This window comes from Pterocles gutturalis, unplaced genomic scaffold (assembly GCF_000699245.1).
Source record: "Pterocles gutturalis isolate BGI_N339 unplaced genomic scaffold, ASM69924v1 scaffold10396, whole genome shotgun sequence".
NCBI classification, from domain to species: Eukaryota; Metazoa; Chordata; class Aves; order Pterocliformes; family Pteroclidae; genus Pterocles; species Pterocles gutturalis.
This window is the reverse complement of record NW_010100404.1, coordinates 1-20,104: the sequence shown is the minus strand read 5'-3', so window position 1 is coordinate 20,104 and position 20,104 is coordinate 1. Positions and strand designations below refer to the sequence as shown.

Here is a 20,104-nt window from a genome sequence, read left to right as displayed (position 1 = left end):
GCAGGGTTGGCCGTGCCCCGGAGCCGGCGCCCCCACTCGATCGAAGCTGCTTGCTGGAAGAAGAGACGAAGGTTTTCGGTGCTCCCCACCTTTAGTTCTTTCTCCCAGCAGGTGCCGCCGCCTGTCTGTGAGCTGTAGGCCTCACTGAAGCTGAGTGGTTTCCATTGGCTTTGAAAGAGCTTTAGAAAGCACATCCCTTAGATCCTGTTGACACGTCAGTTTTTGAATAATTAACCTAAAAGTGCTTTGAGCTTCTTTATCATGCGTTATCTCTCTTCTGACAAAGAATAAAGTGTTTACATGCCTGGCCTCGCTGGCCTGAATAACCTAACGGTGTGGGTGTGAACGCACAGCATTCCCCTGCTGTGGGTTCGTACCCCATCCAGAGTGAGGGGCAGCACAAAACCCACAGCCTCTTCAGGGTGCTCCCAAACTGTCAGCTGTTCATTGCTCTGCCGTTTAGGTTATTTATGTTCTGAGCATATACATCAGGGATAATATCATCTAGTGCAGTCTCTTAAGAGATGAGCAGTCAAAAACAGTGTTCCTTTTCCACTCTGTTACAGATAAGTTGCAGGTTAATACTGAAGGAGCAGAGGTTCTCATGCTTGCGTGAATTTCTCCATGTGAAGTAATGGGCTGTTAAATTGAGCTCAGAGTGCAGTGAACTTCGGTTAGTGGTTTGTAAATGGAGAAAGATAGTTTGAAAGAATCTGGTTATTTGTGAACACTGAAGCTTAGGCGTCTGCCTGGCACACTCTGTTCCTCAGGCCCGGAACAGAATGCATTGCTTCTTTGCGAAGGCTGGCAGCTTACTGTAAACCGGCCTCTGTCACTGATTAAAGCTGAACTGATACATGTCTCTATGTTTGGATTTGGTGATACTTCAGGAGCATTTGTTAATGCTTAGAACTGCCAGAGTTACCAAAATCTGCCAGCAGCATAAGACACCCTAATTAAGGTCTCACTGGGATACTGGAACTGGGCAGTGTGACTACAATACCTTGTGGGTGAAAGCTTCACCAGTGTTTGGAAGTGCTGCCAGTTGTGCCTGATCATCAATGAATTCAGTGGCAGAGCTGTTGTGAACTCTGATGTACAGCTTGGGATAAAAGGCACTTGGGTAGACCTGGCTCCTCTGTAGTATCTCTTCTTTATTGACAACTGTCTTTTCTGCCTGGCAAATTATTCTTAAAAATAACTTTTTTTTCTTTTCAGTGCAGTTAGTGCTTGTCATCTTGAATTGCAGCCTGCTTTCTCAGTATCTTAAGCAGCTGCTTTATCTTGCTCAATGCTTTTCAAGTACTGGGACAGGCTTATTTTCAAATCAGGCAGCCATTTAAATGTCAGTTCTGTTGTGACTGGCTTAATAGTAGATAACTGATGCAGTTTGAAACAACCAGCTATGCATTATTCCAGTCTTCAACTATAACTTAATTTTTTTTTTTTTTTATGATTGCTGGACTAAAATTGAGAGAAAGGGACGCAGAGCAGCCTCTGCTAGGCCCCCACATGCTGTCAGTAAGAGGAAATGTCTTGAAGTGTGAAAAGGCTTATGAAACAGCAAGCGCCCCTATTTCTCTGGCAATTTCTGAATCCTTAAATTGAATATCTGTAGAAAGCTTTTTAACAGCCTATGTGAATATTTTCTACAGCATTTTTTTTTTTTAAATTGGTAACTAGGACAAAGATACAGGCTTTCACAGACGTTATTGCTGGATTAAATTCTCAACTCCACAAGATGCTCAGAATGTGTTGCAGAAGGACTCCCACATACTTGAAGGTGCCAAGGTAATGTGCTAATTCCTTTAATGAAGTAACATAATGAGTTGAGCTCTTTAATTTTTGCCTTTGGTTGGACACGGTAACATCAAAATACTGGCACAGTCATTCCAAGTGTGATTAAGCATTTTGCCACTTGGTGTGCTTGTAGTGTTTTTGAAATCATTAACGCTTTTGTTTACCCTCCCCCCCACCCCCAACTCATTATGATCTGAGATCATACATCCATAGATACCACAGAGATCACATACCAGAGATCAAAACCTCCTACTATGTTAAGCTAAAGGAATACAAATGTGTTAAAACTGTTCAGGAACTGCTGTGCAACTAGTTCCTGTTTGTAATACAAGTTTATGCAGGTGGTTTCCAACATCTAATTTGGATGTTGGGTAGCAGAGGGAAGATGACAAAGAATGTAAAGCTAAGCTTTACACTTTGGTGACTATTTTCCTTCTTCAGCTATAATTTCTTACAGGAAAATTCAAGTGCCTGCTTTCATATCAAGATGCATTCAAACTTTAACGTTAGAGTAGCTTTTTATTTTTTTTTTTACTTGCTGTCTCTAATATTTTATATGTTAGTAAACGAAAAGATAATGACACTATTTGGCAATCTCAGTGTGTTAGTGTATCATATCAAGACACAGTGTACACCATCAGTGAAAAGTCTTTGGTCTAGTACCCATACAACAGTGTCTGTCATTTGTCAGAGCCAGAAACTATCATCTAGCTTCACTGCAGGAAATAGAGCAAAGACATGGCCATCCCATGCATTTCCAAATACTTGGTACACAGGGGTGTTGATAGATAGAAGGATAAAAGGATAGTGAGTCAATGGTTGCCCAAAGCCATTAATAAATTAATAGGTCTCATGTAAAAATCATTAGAAACTTGCCTCTAGTATGTTCACTAAATAGGGGCAAATTACTAAGGGGATTTTCTTGTAGACTTGCATGTGCTAGCTTCTTGACCCAGTGAAACCATGAGCAGCCAGCAGGCTGGTGTTACAAACATAATCAGTTCCACTCTGAATAATGGATAAGAACTCTTCAGTGGCCTTCTGCCCTCTAGTTTCTTGTTTTAAGACTCTCAATATTAGGATTGGCAAGAGACTTCAGGGATATGATACATTAATTGTGATAAACTATTTTGCTTTACATGGTTCATACTACAACAGAAGTCTTCATTGGTTGTCGTTCCTTCAGTACATAGTCCTAAGAGCTGACCCGTAAGTTACAACTGTGGTGCAAAACTGGAAGCAGAAATTAAGGAGTGGTTTTACAACTTCAGTCTTATCTGTGACAAGCCAGGCAAGAGGCTGATACCTCATAACATCCCAGTTATTTTTAGCCCAATTTATGTGTATGCAATTATCAAAATAAGTACTAGCACTTGCCTAGATGAACATTTAGTGTCAATTTATTGGAAATTATTTTGATACTTTTTATTCTTGAAGCTGTAAGATAGCCACACTCACTAAACTGGGCTTTGAGTATTAAGAGGTGCAAGAGCTAACAGGCTTCTTCATCGTGAAATAAAAAGCAGAAGGCAGGCACTAGATAGCTTTCTTAATTTCTTCAAAAATGCAAGCTTCTCTGGAAACAAAATACATGAGTACTTCTCACACTTTGTTCTAGGCTAGGTTTAGACAGTTACCTTCTAGTAGTTCCACTTGAAAGCACAAGCTTTTGAGATGCATTTTCCTGATACAAGTAGTAATTGCCAATTATATTCACCTTTCCCCTCAGGAACTTTGCATGTGTGGTTATGGCTCAAGAAACTGAACCAGTTATAAACCTATCTTCTTCTCCATATGACTGTTTTAGAAGATCAAAAAAGAAAAATATCAAACCTTCTTGCCTAACTAATTTGAATAATTTCCATTGTTTTCAGCTCGTTCTCAAACAGCAGCCCCATAGAAGACGCAGTCAAAGAAAGACTCAAAGTGAGTGAGCGGTGGAAGGAGGCTTTATTTCACTAAATGTAAAGAAACTAAAATAAAGATTACTGAGAAACTCTGAATGAGTATTTGTTTTAAAACAGAATCCAGCTGTTTCCCTTCCTTGTTCAAATCAACTATATAGTCACACTAAAGAAACACTGAATCATAAACTCCCTAGCATCCATTACAGCATAAGACAGTAATTATATACAGCAGGAAAGCTTTTAACACATGAAGTAAAAGCTTTAGCTACCTACAAAAACTGAAGCTGTAGGAAGGGGCTATATTGTTATCCTGAGATGCTAGGCAACAGGGAATCAAAGTTGGAGTACGTGCTAAACAACAGTTCCCTTGTGAAATGTTTCAAAGTGGTCTCCATTCCTCCGCTCTCCAGGAGTAGCTGTCCGATGTAGAAGAATTAGTGTGTGTATATATATCCACACGACACAAGAGTTGTCAACTGCTGCGTTACAATGCCATCCCCCTACCCACCTCTAATTTTAAAAATGCCTTTGCATGAAGTCCAAGCTTGTTTTTTTCTCCACTACCCCAGAAGTAGGGGCATTCAGTCCTTCCTCCTCTTTTTGGTCTCATGCTCATGTTCTTTAGGGCGGCTGCTATCTGATGGCCGTTTAGAACCACCGTGTTGCTTAGCTTCTTCCAGAAACTTGTCCAAACCAAATGGATCCTCCTCAAATTGAACTGGTCCATCTCTGCCCCTCCCCCTGGTGTTACGATCTGAGTTAGAAAACTCTTTGTCAGGAACAAACCTGCAGGAGAAAAGGTGACACTCAGTTGACTCTAACTTTAGAGTATTAATTAAGAACATTTCTTAACTTTATTTTCTTACCTATTGGTCTTTATTCGAGCCTCGAGATCATCACCATACATGTCCTTATCCACATTTTTACTTGGCCTGTAGATGTTCTGGGCCATATCCTTGCCACTTCTCCAAGGCTGGTCATAAACATTATAAATTTCATCCTCTCCTCCAGCAAAGCCACTGTCCATACCCTATGAAGAAGAAAGAACAGCAGTATAATACAAACGAGTCTGCAAAACTTCAGCTGATTTATTTTAACATCAAGATACACTGATGGTGTCACGCAGATACACAAAGATGGCATTGTGTGATTTACGATTTATTTAAATTCAAGCACTTCGTTAGGATATGAGTGGGTTTGGGTCTGGGATTAAGCTCAGAGAACATGACACAATCTTTATAAGCCTCAGTCAGGTCCACTTCTACTCTTCCAGAAAGCAGCAGGAAAGATTACAGACCATTCATATTTCAGAATAATGGATCACTTCAGACTACCCTGCAAGTACAGCTGTCTATAATAGCCAAGTACAATCATACAGAAATGTATATTATTCATAATTTCTGGAAAACATGATTTAAGCTGACTGATCCAAATCACACAGAGGCTTACATAAACTGTGAAAGTACAAGTGCCAGTAGAAGTGTTCACTTCTGATTCATCAGCTTTCTCTTCTGCCTGGGAGTCTTTCACTGGAGATGTGAACAAGTATGATTGACAAACTGCAGGTCTATTCAGGGACTTTCTGAAGCAAAATCTACTTTTTAGTCTCTGAATAGTATAAATTTTAGGGAAAATAATATTGCTTTTAACTATTTATATCTTCAGAAGAATTTTTAACATAAGCAATAATGGCAACAGAAAGTATTTACTTGCTTCTCTCTCAGAGCAGGTTTCCCTTATTCAGTCGGTACATTTGTACAAAAGAAGAAAATTAGGTCACTGCATCTTGAAGGCAAAACAGCTTCTTTCTCTCCACTCCTCAGTGAGAAAAAACCACAACAAAGCCACTTTAGCCCAGTTACATATTCTGAATATTCCATTTTTGTTGCATCAGCTATGGATAAAGGAGTTCAATAGTTTCCTAGCCAGTTATGTAGAGACTTCTTTCAGCGTGCATCCACACCATGCGTGAGAACAGGATCCCTTCAGTATTCGAGCCATACCCACTAAGGAAGGATGAGCATGTTCTCACAGAAAGCTACACAGCTGTGAAAAGGTATTTTTACCTTGCTCTGGTTGAACAGCCTCTGGTCATACTGGATTTCATTGGATGGCCTGGGGTTGGGTACCCCTAGGGCAATAACTTCACTGATATCTCTGTTCTCATTTCTCTGTAGCTTTGACCTGAATTAAAAATTTTAAATTTTATTAGGTCAGTAAACCATATTTGTTGACAGGCTCAACTGCAACCTGATCCTGTATTAGTTGTTAACAATTTGGTTCAGGAGCCTTGTTTTGACTGTTGCCATTCCTTACTAAGTAACATTTAAAGTTTGTCTCCTGGCAAATAAAAATTTGGGAAAGTTATGTTCAGCTGGGCATGACATTTAAATTTGCTTTCCACTATCTGCACTTTACATCAAGCTGACTTGGTCTAAAATGTAATTTTTTTTTTGCAAGAACCAGTGTAATTCTAGGAAGACTAAACAATTTTAAGATAGAGATTTTAAGCCTATGAAACCATTTGTGCTCAAAAATCTAACTGGCTGGGCTACACTCATAAATCTAAGCTTACATCAAATGAACAGCTTCAAGAAAAAGCCACTAATGATATTCTGGTCTCACCGAAGGTACGGGATCCAGGTTTCAACCTTTGCTGTCAACATGTTAACTGAATCTGAATATACTGAAGCTAAAGAAAAACCCACCTAAAACCAATACCCCCCTTCCTCCATTCATCTGGAAAATTCTAAATTTAGGAGAGTACTGCAGTACTCTTAACACAGTAATACCATTTCATACAATGAATGAACAGCGCTTCATTACAATGAATATCTCCACAAAGTAAAATTTAGGCACTTGCAACAAGCCAAAGGAAAAAGTCCAGTGTAATAGTTTCCCTAGTGGGGAACCCAGTGACAGTACTGGAATAAAGCAGCTTTCTTCTGTGACTCACCTTTTGTCAGGTGCTGCCCTGGAAAGATTTCTGTCATGCTGTCTCTCTTTGCGCCGGTCGTGTCTGATTTCATCTCTCTCTCTAGCTTCGCCATCATCTGAACAAATGCAAGATTGCTCATTACAGACAAATATTTGAAGCCTGAATTAACTATGCCACAGCCATTGGCACAGTGATTCAATTCAGTAGTCTTTTACAGAACAGAAGTGACCCTTAGCACTGTTTAAAACGTTCCACTTTAAACAAACCAAGCACGTGGAAAGCCACAGCTTTCTTACATCACAAGCAATTAACTGTCCTTGACAAAAGAGTTAAAGCAGACATAACCAACAACTATGCTTTCTGAACTTTCAAGATTTTATGATTCTATGACTGCCGGATCACTCTTTCAGTGAAGAAATTTTTTCTATTATCCAGCCTAAACCTCCCCTGGTGCAACTTGAGGCCATTTCCTCTTGTCCTGTCACTTGTTACTTTAGAGAAGAGGCCAGCACCCACCTCACTACGATCTCCTTTCAGGTAGTTGTAGAGAGTGATGAGGTCTCCTCTCAGCCCCCTCTTCTCTAGACTAAACAACCCCAGCTCCCTCAGCCGCTCCTCTGTGCTCCAGACCCTTCTCCAGCTTCGTTGCCCTTCTTTGGACTCGCTCCAGCACCTCAATGTCCTTCTTGTGGTGAGGGGCCCAAAACTGAACACAGGATTCAAGGTGCGGCCTCACCAGGGCCGAGTACAGGGGCACAATCACTTCCCTAGTCCTGCTGGCCACACTATTTCTGACGCAGGCCAGGATGCCGTTGGCCTTCTTGGCCACCCGGGCAAACTGCTGGCTCATGTTCAGCCGGCTGTCAACCAGCACCCCCAGGTCCCTTCCCAGCCACTCACCCCCAAGCCTGTAGTGTTGCAGGGGGTTGTTGTGACCAAAGTGCAGGACCCGGCACTTGGCTTTATTGAACCTCATACAATTGGCCTCGGCCCATCGGTACAGCCTGTCCAGATCCCTCTGCAAGGCCTTCTTACCCTCAAGGAGATCAACACACCCAGCCAATTTGGTATCAATGTCATTTCAATCATTATCACAGTGGTTGTGATTTAGTTAGATTAGTAGTTTTGGGGCCTAGTGGCCTACGGAACTATAGTTCTGCAAGACCAGCTGTAACAACACAAGAAACAGGATATTGCATTTACCATCTTTGACCATTTAAATATGTTTTAGTTCTTGTAAACAAAGTTGCTCTTCATCTGCAATAAGCCTTTTCTAAAGAAAAAATAGAACAGTCCATGAAAGCCATTACTTGTACCGATCCATTAACAACTCTGAAATTCTCAACAACATCCTAAACCTGTATACACCAACACACTGTTGTGAGGTTCAAATTCAGATGCCATCAAAACAGCCAGGGAATTAACCAAATTCACTGTCTGATCAAGTAAAGACAGGGAGAACAGATGTCATGCTGTATATAATTACAGTTGATATTTAGGTATTATAAGTTCTTCGGTTACTTCTCCAAACCCACACTTCAGCAAGTGTTAAAGAAACTCCACAACATCTTAATAACAAAGAAATGTACCTTTTTCAACATGTGTTTTAATCCCTGCTCTTCTCTCTCTGGCTTTCTGAGCCATTTCTCGGAGCTTTTCCTCATGTTTCTCCTTCTCTTTCTGAGCCATCTTCCTCTCCACCTGGGCACGCATCTCTACAGCCTCACGAGCCTGTACACATAAGGCATAGTTAAAATGACAGAAAGCTAGCAGTTGGGACGCAAGCAGATCTTTTGTCATGGAGTTATCCAGTAAACAGGGCAGGAATCAAGCCACAAATATCAAGTTCAAAGCCAGACAGCCATAGCAGAGCTGAGAAACAAGACCCATGACCTCCAATAATTTAACCCACACTGAGCCACTGATTTGAAGATACTGGGGATAAGACCTTATGTCCTATGTTAGCCAAGAAGCAGGACAAATCAAAAAAGCTACAGCCTATTCACAGTTCATTTTCCCCAAGGAAATAAACAAAGAAAGTAAACCCACATGGAACAAAACCATTTAAACAACCACCTCACCTTTCTGTCAGCTATATAGAGAGCCTCAGCAAGCTTTGCAAAATTTTCATTAATATGAACAGTCTGCAATCCTCTGCCATCTGCAGCCAGACGCTTGTCTAATGGAATGGTGTAACCCTACAGTGGAAACAGAGGTAATCACAGAAACTAACATTATCCATAATAACAAACACTATTACATTTGTTGTGTAAGAAAACAAAAACACACACAAAACTCACAGTCCATTATTAATATGCCTCAGTGGACTTCCTTTACATGTACTTCAAATTGGTATCAGGTAATACTAAGCTCCCCTCCAATTCCACACCCCCCAAAACCTGAATCACAATTTACCTTTAAGTTACATCTCAGTATGAATGACAGTTTTTGATTGATAAGGCCCACTCTTTGCTTTAAGAACTACAGATAATAGCTTTCCCAGTCTCTAAGCTGTTTTACCATTTGTGCTTAAAAATTGTTCTCCCTAAACTGTTTTTATACCTGTTAAGAGGTTAGCTGATTCAAAATGAGAAAGGGGGAAGGCTGCCAGCAAAAGCAAGAGACACTAAATGCCAATTTTGCCTTCAAAAGCTGAAGCCTAGAAGTATTTCTAGATATTTTAAGTTGTTTTAGAGAGCTCTACAAAATTTTTGCTTTGGTTTTAGCATCTGTAACCTAAAATTTGATCTACTAATTAGTGTCAGTCCCAGTTATACAGCTGTGTTGGGGCAGAAAAAAAAAGATAACATCCAAACATGCAGCTCTTCCTTCCTCCATTTCAAGAGGCTACCTCACAACAGCTTGGTAAATTTGAGAATGATCAGACAAGTTACTGCAGCAAATTATAAATTCTCCCTTCTCTCTGAACATAAACTTACCACTGATAAAAATCAAAGGGACAGGACATACCTACTCAAACAAGACATAAAAATAGCTAAGCTAATTTGTTATGAAAATTAGTGACAGAATGCAACATGGAGAACTTTCCAGAAATTCAGACTGCAGTACTTAATAGAAACATGCTTGGTTCTCTGTGAATTACCCTTCCCTTTTTCAGTTTAGATGTTTACTTGGTGGGTCCAGAGACTTTGGTTTCAGACTCCAAATACTGCACTACTATGGCAATTTTAACTAATGCCATTTTTTCCTCTCAAAATGCATAATCTCTGCCATGATGTAATGCATTCTCAGTTCTATACTCCTGCCAGTTTGACGACCCAGATATGCCAAAGAGAAAAACTGCGCTGTGCAATTGTGTGTTCTCCATGCTGGAAGCAGACAGTTTACCTAACTCTAAAGGTTTAAAACCAGTATTACTCAAGCTTAAATCATTCATAGAAGTATCCCAGTGGGGTACAACATTAGAAAGGCGAATTTATGACAACACAATTACCTTTGCATTTTTCCAGTTTGAAATGCATGGAGGAATTTTCCACTCTTGCTGCTCTTTCACAGTCATCTGATTTAAGAGAGGAAGCAAAGTCATCTTTAGTTTTATAGCAAAAGGAAATACTGTTTTCTTTCTCAAAGGCAGCTGCGAAACTACTGAAATGAATTAGAGTACAAAGTTGAGGACACTGCTACAAAAAACTCAACCCTTCCTAGCAGCAATAAGATATTAATTTCTGTACTGTACCTTTGCCAACACTGAATAAAGTAATGACAGCTTTTCAGCCATCCTCTTAAACTTTCATCACACAGACCAGAACTCACAGCCAGATTGTTAATATTTGCACATTTAATGGCAATTCAAGTTGTAGGAAATTGATGAACCACCACCACACTCATGTATCAGAAGGAAGCTAATCCTTAACACAAGCTAGTGTTATTAAGGATTAGTTTAATAGTATGGTCTAAAAGCAACACACACTCAGTGTACCAAGGCTGTCCATGACATGGACAACTCCAGCTATGCAGCCCTGCATAAAATATATGAGAAATCGACTCAACCTCTGACAAGGTACGCAGGAAGAGAGCTACTTTCAGAACTGCCCAAAAAACCCCAAAAACTTGCACCAGGCACCAAGTTTATCACTTAACATCACATCAAAGGAACAATAAAGAGAAGGTGCATAAAAAAGAACTACATCAAAGTAGAATTTGTGAACCTGTCTACAACTAAAAATCGAGACCAGCTATGGCATTTCATACCTTTCTACTAGGAGAGTGCATTACAGGCGCTGGAGGAGAAGGTGGTCCACGTGGAATCTTCTTGTTAATTCTGAACAATTAAGAAAACAAATACAATTGTGTTGTATATGGAAACAAATTACAGAATACTCTGTTTGCCATGAATAAGTTTTGAATAGTTACTTGAATCTTGGCGGCTCCATGGGGTCCTTCTGCATTTCCACCATTCGAATAACTCTCTGTTTTGCTCCAGAGTTGAAGGCAACACCTTGCTGCGATGGTGTGTACCTGAATAAAACAGCCAAAGCACTCATTTCTTTGGACACAGCTAGATAGTCCTTTCCCACCTCAGTTCACTGTTCTAGCTACATTTTCTTTTTATCCACACCAGATTAAGACTCTTCCACTGTGAATGCCAGAAGCAGACAACTGCACAGAGGATTCTGGACCAAATGCAGAGAATCAACTACACCAGACAGAATCCATCTTCCCGGGGCTATATTCTCATGTTCCAACCTAGATTCCAAAGTAGAAGAAATAAACTAATAAAGTACACAGAGCATGTCACAATACTCTTTTACCTATGTCTGTGGATCCCTGGTGACTACTTGCTGGTTATTAAGAATCTCTTCACGTACTTTTTTTCAGAATTCACCTCAGGCCAAGTCTAACCCTGCCATGGAATTTTTCTGTGCTTGCAGCAGAAAATCATCATAAATTATTATCAGCCTCTTAGTAATTCCAATTATTTCCAGTTGCTCATTTTATATAAGGGAAGAACCTTGCTACATGCCTTGTCTTGGGTTGAAACTTCCAGTAAAGACTCTGTTTCCAGGGCAGCATCATTCATAGCGCTCCCTGACAAATCTACATTTTGCTGCTAACACAATAACCCCTCCACAACATGCCACAACTCATGAGATGTTAAGACATTTCAACACACTTCAAGGTAGGTTATAACTACTGGGTTAATTCAAAACACATAAACCAGTTTCATATTATTTCCAGAACAGAATTCAAGAGGAGTTTCTGTTCTCAGGAATTCAAGGAATATCCTAATTTTAATCAATTTTGTATATAACATTATTGTACACACACTGCACCACTACATACCGAATGTACTGTGCAGGAGCTAGTTTGTCAGCTGCTCGAACTGGCATGGCTGCTGCAATTTTTTGGGAGACTGATTTCTCCAAGGCTGCTCTTGTCTTCTCTGTTATCTGAAGACAAAAGTACCACAGAATGCATCTCATCACATAAGCAAGACATACAATACACCTCTGATAACTAGGCACATCAGTGCATATAATACCTCTCTGATTGCCTCCTCGTCTGGTCTTTGCAGTTCAGGATCGTCCACATTCATGACCTCTTTTGGCACAAGATCTGTGTATTTGCTGTAAATAACCTGAAAAACATTGTATTTTATTAATGCTGGTGAACAGGAATAAATGTACGTATTTCAAAGGAAATATTTCAGGCCTAGATTATATTTTAGGTACTAATTAAAACTTGTATACAACTCTAAAGGCATTACAATTACATAGTCTTCAATGACACCCATAGAATAAGAATGTACTCTAGACCTCATTTTACAGATGGAATAATCGAAGAAAAGAAGCCATGTGATTAAATATAATTATGTAAATCACTCTCAGAGCTGGGATTAGACACCAGTTTCCTGTCTCCCTTTCCTACTCTTCCTTTTTCAGGCTCCCCAAGACAGAAATATCCAAATTTGTACTTCTGTTTTCAAGGATTACTTAAAAATTTGGTACAAGTATTTTTTAGCATCTAGATTTTTTTATGTCATTACATTTGCTATATTCTTGAAAAAAATAAATGCTTGAGAAATCTGTTCTTTATGCTTTCCCTCATATGGGTACTTCAGTCTTGCTAAAACATGGTGTCACTAGTTTTAAGCCTCTATTTTAAATATAGGGATAGAACACTATTAGATGGCTACAGGGAAAAATGTATTGCATTAACATTTCACATTTGTCCAACAAAGTAACATCAGGAAGTCTTGGTTCAAAGAGTTAAAAGTCATTGCTAGTATTATTTCAGGTTCATTATAAAGGGCATGTCCAACTACGAAATTGACCTTTAGCCTCAGCATTAATTTGTCACACAAGAGCCATTTACTGCTTCTCATCCTTCAGTCCTAAAATTTTAATCCTTTGAATTAGTATCAATAATATCCTAGCTTCTCAGATGCTGAATGAAGGACATTTGAAGAGCAGTGTTCCCCTAAGGTAATTAGCTTTAAGTCCAAGTGTCCTGCTGCATGAAGAACAAAGTATGCTGAAAGAGCTCAGAGTATTCCAGAAGACAAAGACGAAAATAAAGTCTAAGAGATGCTCTAAAAACTACAGTACACTGAGGTACAAATGAGCTACATGAACTAGTGAAACCCTTGCAAACTTGCATGCAAGTAGCAATCTGCATTAATGTGGAAGAAATCAATAATATGGATTAAACTAGCCTGAAAATACCAAAATTTTTGTCTCCATCAAAAACTTGGTACACTTGCACGCTCTAACTGGAGTCCTCTTTTGAGGTGATATAGATATGCAGATAAAGATGTTGCACTGTGTTGTTTTTAGAGAAATTTACCTTATTTCAACAGTAATATTGAGACATTTTATTAATCTAAGATAAACAGCAGACTCCAAAGCAGAATCTCCTTTTAGGCAAAAATGAAATAGTCAATTTTTGGTACAGCTAGACGATTCCTTCTCTGGCTGGGGCAGCCTTAACAGGCAGCAATTAGAAATCTGCATGCCATTGTCATCAGAAGGAGAACAATCTTACTTAACTAGTTGTGTAAGATACTGTAGCTCATGGTAGGATTTAGACATCAATCACATTCAGAGTTTCATAAGACACTAGATACAGGCAAGCATCTTGAGAGAAACTTCTTAATTTATAACACATAAATCCCTCCCCTCAACATGTTTTATTCTGTATATCCACAGCAGCCCTGTACAGTGCTCATCAGTTCTATGTGTAAATTGAGAAGTTACCATCAAGCACTGCAGAATGAATTCCTTCCTCGTCAAATAATGTTTTTGCCATATAAAGCACATAACATTTCAGAAGTCATTACAATTACCTGGTTGGAAGCCTGGCACACAGACTAGAGGAAAAAAAAAATGGCAATACCCTCTCAAATCGAGCTCTACCAGGAAGATAAACACATTACGAGTAATGAATACCTTTGATTATTTTATTTATATTCACATTCTCTTGACCTGTTCCATCGCTATGACAGGAGTTCCTTCAATAATGGAACTACTGTCTCTTGTGAATTTTTCAATTGAATTCACAATCTTGAGAAAAAATTGCAGGTAGATTTGTGGTTCTTTTTTTCCTCCTTTAACACGTAAGCCACAGCCTTGGGCCACTAAGAAGAAATTAAACTCCTGCACAGAAAAATCATCCTTGCCAGAAAAAAGTAATGGACCCAGTAGTTCCATTCCTTGATTTCACTCTCTCTTCTGTCTTCATAAAAACACAGGAAGCAATTACATTAGATCCTTATTTTCCTAATAAGGGGACAGAACATCAGTCTCACCAAAATATATCAATTATTGATGCATTATTTTAGCCTAGCTTTTAGTCACGTCAGTAGAGAAAGTACTGGAAGACTCTATAGCAGTGTAAGAGCTGACCACACAGCTAATGCAGGAAATTCTTCGTCTGGACAACCTGATGGAACTCCATCCTCAGATCTATAAAGTCATGTATCCAGGTTCATCAACATTATCCAGCATTTCATGTCTAGCAGACTTTCTGCCAGCCCCAAACAGGAGGCTTGTCAAACTACCTCACTCATGTCAGCATTTTTCAAGGAAAATTCTCTGCAGCAACTATTTTTTAAATATGTAAGGGAACAGATGCAAGAGGGAGATGAACCACTGCAACAGCAGAAACTGCTGACAAGCCACCTAGATACAGGGTGCAGGTGATGGAACTGCTGCCTCTACAAGAAGGCAGAATACTAAATTCAACTTCAAAACCCATAAATTGTAGCAAAAGCAAAATTTGCTTCTTAACTGAGATGAAACAAGTAGATCATAGAATAGGATCAGCAATTCCATCTCATTCTTGCAGGCTACTAAGTATCTATTTCTCTTAGCTCTAAGTATTAAGATTGAAGAAATATTTGAATTATGACTGCAGGTCTCAGGACAATAAAACTTTTGTAAGTAATCCTACTGATACTGTACTATCAGAAGTTCTCTCTTACAGAAAATATTCCACATTATTCAACTCAACACAGATCACTGAAGAACTGCTCCCTATAACATCTCTGCTAATTCTCTCTCCTGCAAAACAAATCAAGCAATAGTAACAAAATAGTTTCAAATATCTCGTTTTCCCTCAGTTTTACCCCCTGCCTTTAACCACAATACTTAATTTTTAGCCTCAGCACTTATATCCAGCTGGTTGCAGTCAGAATGAAGCTGATTCAGAAGGCAGGGCTCAGGGTTAGGAACCCCCAATTCCAGTTCTACGGAGTCCAGTTTTAGAAAAGCCACTCATCTGTTCCATCCTGGTAAGTATGGCCACAAAATAAGGATATAACTGCTTCTTTACAGATGCCATACAGAAAGTTAATGAATACTGTCACAGATCTTCATGAATCAAATATGACAAATGTTAACAGCTTAAATTTAACTTTACCTGCTCCAAGTATCTTCCTAACTCTGAGCCAAATAACGCCCAGTGAAAGATTAGTGAAAGATTATAATTTCTAGTTCTTTTTCAAATACACTTAGATCCCTATCCAAACACTTCTATTAGATGTTAAATCCGATCCTACAGGTTGGTAAAGATGCATTTAACAAGCTGTAAAAATTAGGGTTTAACTATAATTTTTTTTCCTTCCTATTTGTCTCACAGCTTCCCCAATATCAGTACAATTACTAGCTCCAGTCTACTCATCTGCTCCGAAGTATTTTTTTATGCTTTGGGATAAGTCAAACTTCTACTTAGTATCAAGTATTCAATACTTAGCATCACAAAACTCTGTGAGTGTAATTAATATTTTAGCACCTTCCTCTTAATAAATATTTAAAGACACTACAGAAAGTCTGAAAGAACCCCAATTAAAGTCTCCTCAGTAAAAATATTGCCACTGTTGTTGTTTCTGTTTAGTCTTACTTCTTTCTATCACATGAGAACATGGAGTCTGATTGAACACATTTTTTTCAAAGGTACTGCAGTAATTTAGATGAACAGGATGAGAATATACAAGATTTGATACTTTTCTGACACTGAGTATTAGTTAAAAATACAATCCTATCGGCATTAACTTTCTGCAACTTTGGAAACTGTAGGATCACTTTAAAACAACAATAAAAAATTATCTGCTAAAAAGAAAGATTTTCCCTGATATTCTTAGAATGCTCACCCTATATTTTGTTTGAGGTAAAGTTCACCTTTTGTTTTTCTGTTTAGATAGGTTTTTCCCCTTCCTCATTTGCAGTACGACATGAGGCATATTACATACCCATAAGCTTTTCAAGGCATCCTAAATTAAAGCAGGAGAAATTAAATTATTTTGAAAACAACTATTCATATCTATCAACTAAAACACCCTCTGTAGTTAACTCTCTTTAGATTTTCTTTGGGTTACCCTATTCTTTACAGGTGATGCTTGGTCTGAGAAGCAGCTGGTCAAACATTTGGTGGTGCCTCAGCAGTTTTTCAGACCCCAACACCTGCTTAAGAGAATTCAAGTTTTAATGTAGTCCACTGTTACATTTGAAAAAGCAGACGTAGATACTCTTGAAAGTGGACTTAGGAGACCCGAGTAACTGGTTTCCTCAATACTAGTTAGGACTTCAAGATAAAGTGTCATCTCTTTGTTTTTAGAGAGGCTACTGTATACGGGAAACTGAAGTCAGTTTCCATTAAATTTGACAAGAACCTTGCCATCACTGAACTTAACACAAACATTTTGGAGTATTACCACTGGCAATACTTTCTGCTACAATTGAAAAATAAAATAAGAGCACCCAACAATACTGAAAACAGCCATAAGCTTCAAATGTTACATTAGTAAGACACAAAGCGTAGTATTCTAAAAGCTGAACCATGTTTTCTGTTTTTTTTCTGTCCCCTCTCTCTACACACTGAAATGAGGCTGCCTGTGATCAAGCTGGTTTTCAGTTTCTTGCCTTCACTGGAAAGCTCTCTACTGAAAGCTGCTAAGCTACGAGGTAAGTTTTGTGCAGACTCTCACCATTTTTGCCTTACCTTTTAACCACATAACAGAGAAGATCACATAGTGATCCCAGTCAAAATGCCTGTATCTGTCTGACTTTAAGAAAACAGGACTGTACCACCTCAAGGAGGCAATCAATTTGCCTAATGCTAGACACCAATGACTTTAAATATATGCAATGTGTACATACAACTTTTACAGGTATACATGCAAGTCTACATATTTGAAGAAATATTACCTTGTCCTTTGATTGTCCTTGTCGAGCAATTGCATCGTATTTTATTTTTCCTTCTGCATCCACCTGCACAGCCAAAGCATTGGACATTTTCTTCTTTCGGCCCATATCCAATGGATATTGGGCCACATGAATTTCTGGGAAAGCACCCCCATCTCCAAAATCCTACATAGAAGAAAAAGTAGTGAATGACTGAAACACAAAAACATGGTATAACATTTGGACAGGTGGGAAATGGAATGAAAGAGTAGATTGATTTTAACAAAATAAAACATTGTTAGAATGCTCTAGTGACTTGACTATTTTAGCTGGTAACTTACACTTACTGAAAGAAAAGACAGTGAAGTGCATAGACATCTTGCAGTAACTATTCCCTGCACAGTCTTCCACTGAACATCCCACATTCAACAGTAAGTTACAGAACAAATGTTCAAGTATTACACAGAACAGAAGTCAAGTCATTCCTTAGAATTTTCTGCATAACTCTTGATCTCCTAAGAATAGGTTTTGAGTTTTTTCAATTATGACATTTCAGGATCACTGGACAATGGTTATACTTTGGAAACATTTATTGCTTTTCAAGGTTCTGCATTTGTTTATGATGCAGAAAGGGGTCCTTAACAGTCTTTTTGAGATGCGTATAACTTTGTGATCCAGTGATGCTGAAAACTCTCTGGAAACCTCCAACTGGTTTCTTAAGTTCTTTTGCTAACACTTAAAAAGAATAAGCACTAAAATATTAACTTTAGTAATCAACAGTGTAGGGAGGGAACTAAAATGAAGGTATGATTTGTACCATCATATGCTTTATTACATGCTGAACCTACATAAAAATGTTTCACTTTAGAGAACTGCTGGAACTACTATTTGAAGTCACCTTCTCTAGAGCCAATGCATCACCACAGTAGCATTGGATCCATTTTTACAAAAACGGGACTCAGACATAAATGAATGCAAGGCTATTACCAGCTCATGAAAGGATGGCATTTGGGGACACTGCAGGATCACACATGAAATACTGTATCCAAACCTCGATAGCATGCCTTGTCCCAAGAGCACTGTCTTCTGACTCATCAGAGCAGGTCTCAGATGTTATGTCAAGTACCACTGCAAAATCTGCAGGGTTTTGTGGCTCAGTGAGAAGCTGTACTAAAACAATTTTGTAACCAGAGCTATGCATCTGTATTTTCCCTTCTACCTTGTAAGACTTCCAGTTAAAATTATATTAAACCGGTAAAAATTACAGCTATACACATACAAAATCGTACAGAACCCTTTTGCCAGTAACATACTTGAACAATGAATATCTGACAAATTTTCAAGTTTCCTTCCAACTCTAACAATTTTCTCCGCCATTACCAGCTATCTTTTGTTACACCAAGAACAGAATACACACGAGTATGCTGTTCTCCAATATACACATATTCACTTATTCCAGCTATAATCTGGAACATGTATTTAACAAATAATGACAGAGGAACAATATAGCTGTCTTCCTCAGAGGATTCTTGCCTTCACAAACCGTAAAGTGAAAGGACCATAGACCTATTTCTATATTACAGTATAACAATCTATGAAGGGAAGAATCCTTATAACATCCTGTTTTCATTAAATATTTTAAGTAATCTGATGAATTAGAACGATTTCCCCCGACCCCCAAATATATCCAACAGTCTGGATGGAAATTCTGCATATGATAAGGCTTTGCACAATTCTGTGCTACACTTGAGATTTCCCCATTAGCAGACACACTACTATAGTGTGAATTTAAATATCTACCTCTAGCGCCCGTGGTATCCATCCTTTCCGGTAACCATATGGAGGAGGCTCCCTTCGTGATGAGACTAGAGCAGTCTGCCTAGATCTTTGAGCTCTTGCTCTTTCTTCTAGTTCTAGCTGGTCTTGAGACAGCTGAGTTGGAGCTGGTAAAAAACTGCGCATCCATAGACAGACACCAAAAAAAAGAGAGGCATAACAAGTTAATTTTGATAATTTCACTCAATGACACCCAACTACGCTTGAGTCTACTATTAAATTATTACTTTCTCTACAATCACTCTATACAGATTGAGAAACAATTTGTGAACTTTGAGTATTGTGCTCATAAAGGAGATGACAGTAACTTCTGAGGTTACAAGGGAAAAAGCCACGGGCACTCTCAACATTTTGGAAGATCCATGTAAAATCTGATGCTAAATTCATCCACATTCACATCTTGTTTGAATGGGAGTGTGTGACAATGCCCACTCTCCAACAGGAACATCACACACCACTGCGCATTCTTTCCACCACTACGGAGCAGACAAAAGTATGCCCTTAGTCCCAACGACTTCCCCTTCCTTCCTCTCAAAGCAGACGCACACAAAAAGATCTGTCACCCAGCTCCCCACTTAACGCCAGATACTTCCCGGCCAACACCAATTACTCGAAACACAATTTCTTGGCTTCCCATTTTTCAGCTCCTCTACACTACGGGGCCCTTTTCACGCTTCTTTTAAGGAGCGCCCACCCCCGAGAAAGCCGGCACTCCAGGACAGCCCACTGCAGCAGCACTCCCCAGGTGTACGAGAGCCGCAGCAGCTGGTAACAAAGGCCCCTCGCCCTGCTTCAAGGCGAGGAAACCTCGACAAACCCCCCGCGGACCCCCCCACCTCCAGCCGAGGCGGAGCGCCTTCTTCCCGCAAAGAACACGCGAGGGAGGCAGAGCCCCGAATCAGCGGCGGTCCCCAACGTCCCCTTCCCACCAGGACAAGGCAGGGCACGCCAGCTCCCCCGGCCCTGACCCGGCCTTCGCCGCC

General features: G+C 39.4%; 2 protein-coding genes across 2 annotated transcripts; one reads left to right on the top strand and one right to left on the bottom strand.

Annotated features, from left to right (window-relative positions):
* Window positions 1-1,683: 1,683 nt before the first annotated feature.
* SLIRP (SRA stem-loop interacting RNA binding protein) lies at window positions 1,684-3,734 on the top strand (the record flags this gene model as incomplete). Its single annotated transcript, XM_010079695.1, has 2 exons — window positions 1,684-1,791; window positions 3,675-3,734. Coding segments are annotated over 2 exons (168 nt in total), but the record flags the coding sequence as incomplete, so codon positions are not given.
* On the bottom strand, window positions 3,732-19,247 carry SNW1 (SNW domain containing 1). The gene is made up of 13 exons (XM_010079683.1): window positions 19,086-19,247; window positions 17,310-17,471; window positions 12,149-12,244; window positions 11,950-12,056; window positions 11,020-11,124; window positions 10,858-10,927; window positions 10,100-10,165; window positions 8,727-8,843; window positions 8,235-8,376; window positions 6,664-6,760; window positions 5,774-5,891; window positions 4,574-4,737; window positions 3,732-4,493 (listed from the first exon to the last, which is right to left on the bottom strand). Exons 1-13 carry the CDS (start codon window positions 19,245-19,247, stop codon window positions 4,289-4,291), a joined length of 1,611 nt encoding a protein of 536 aa, XP_010077985.1. The 3' UTR covers window positions 3,732-4,288.
* Window positions 19,248-20,104: the final 857 nt, after the last annotated feature.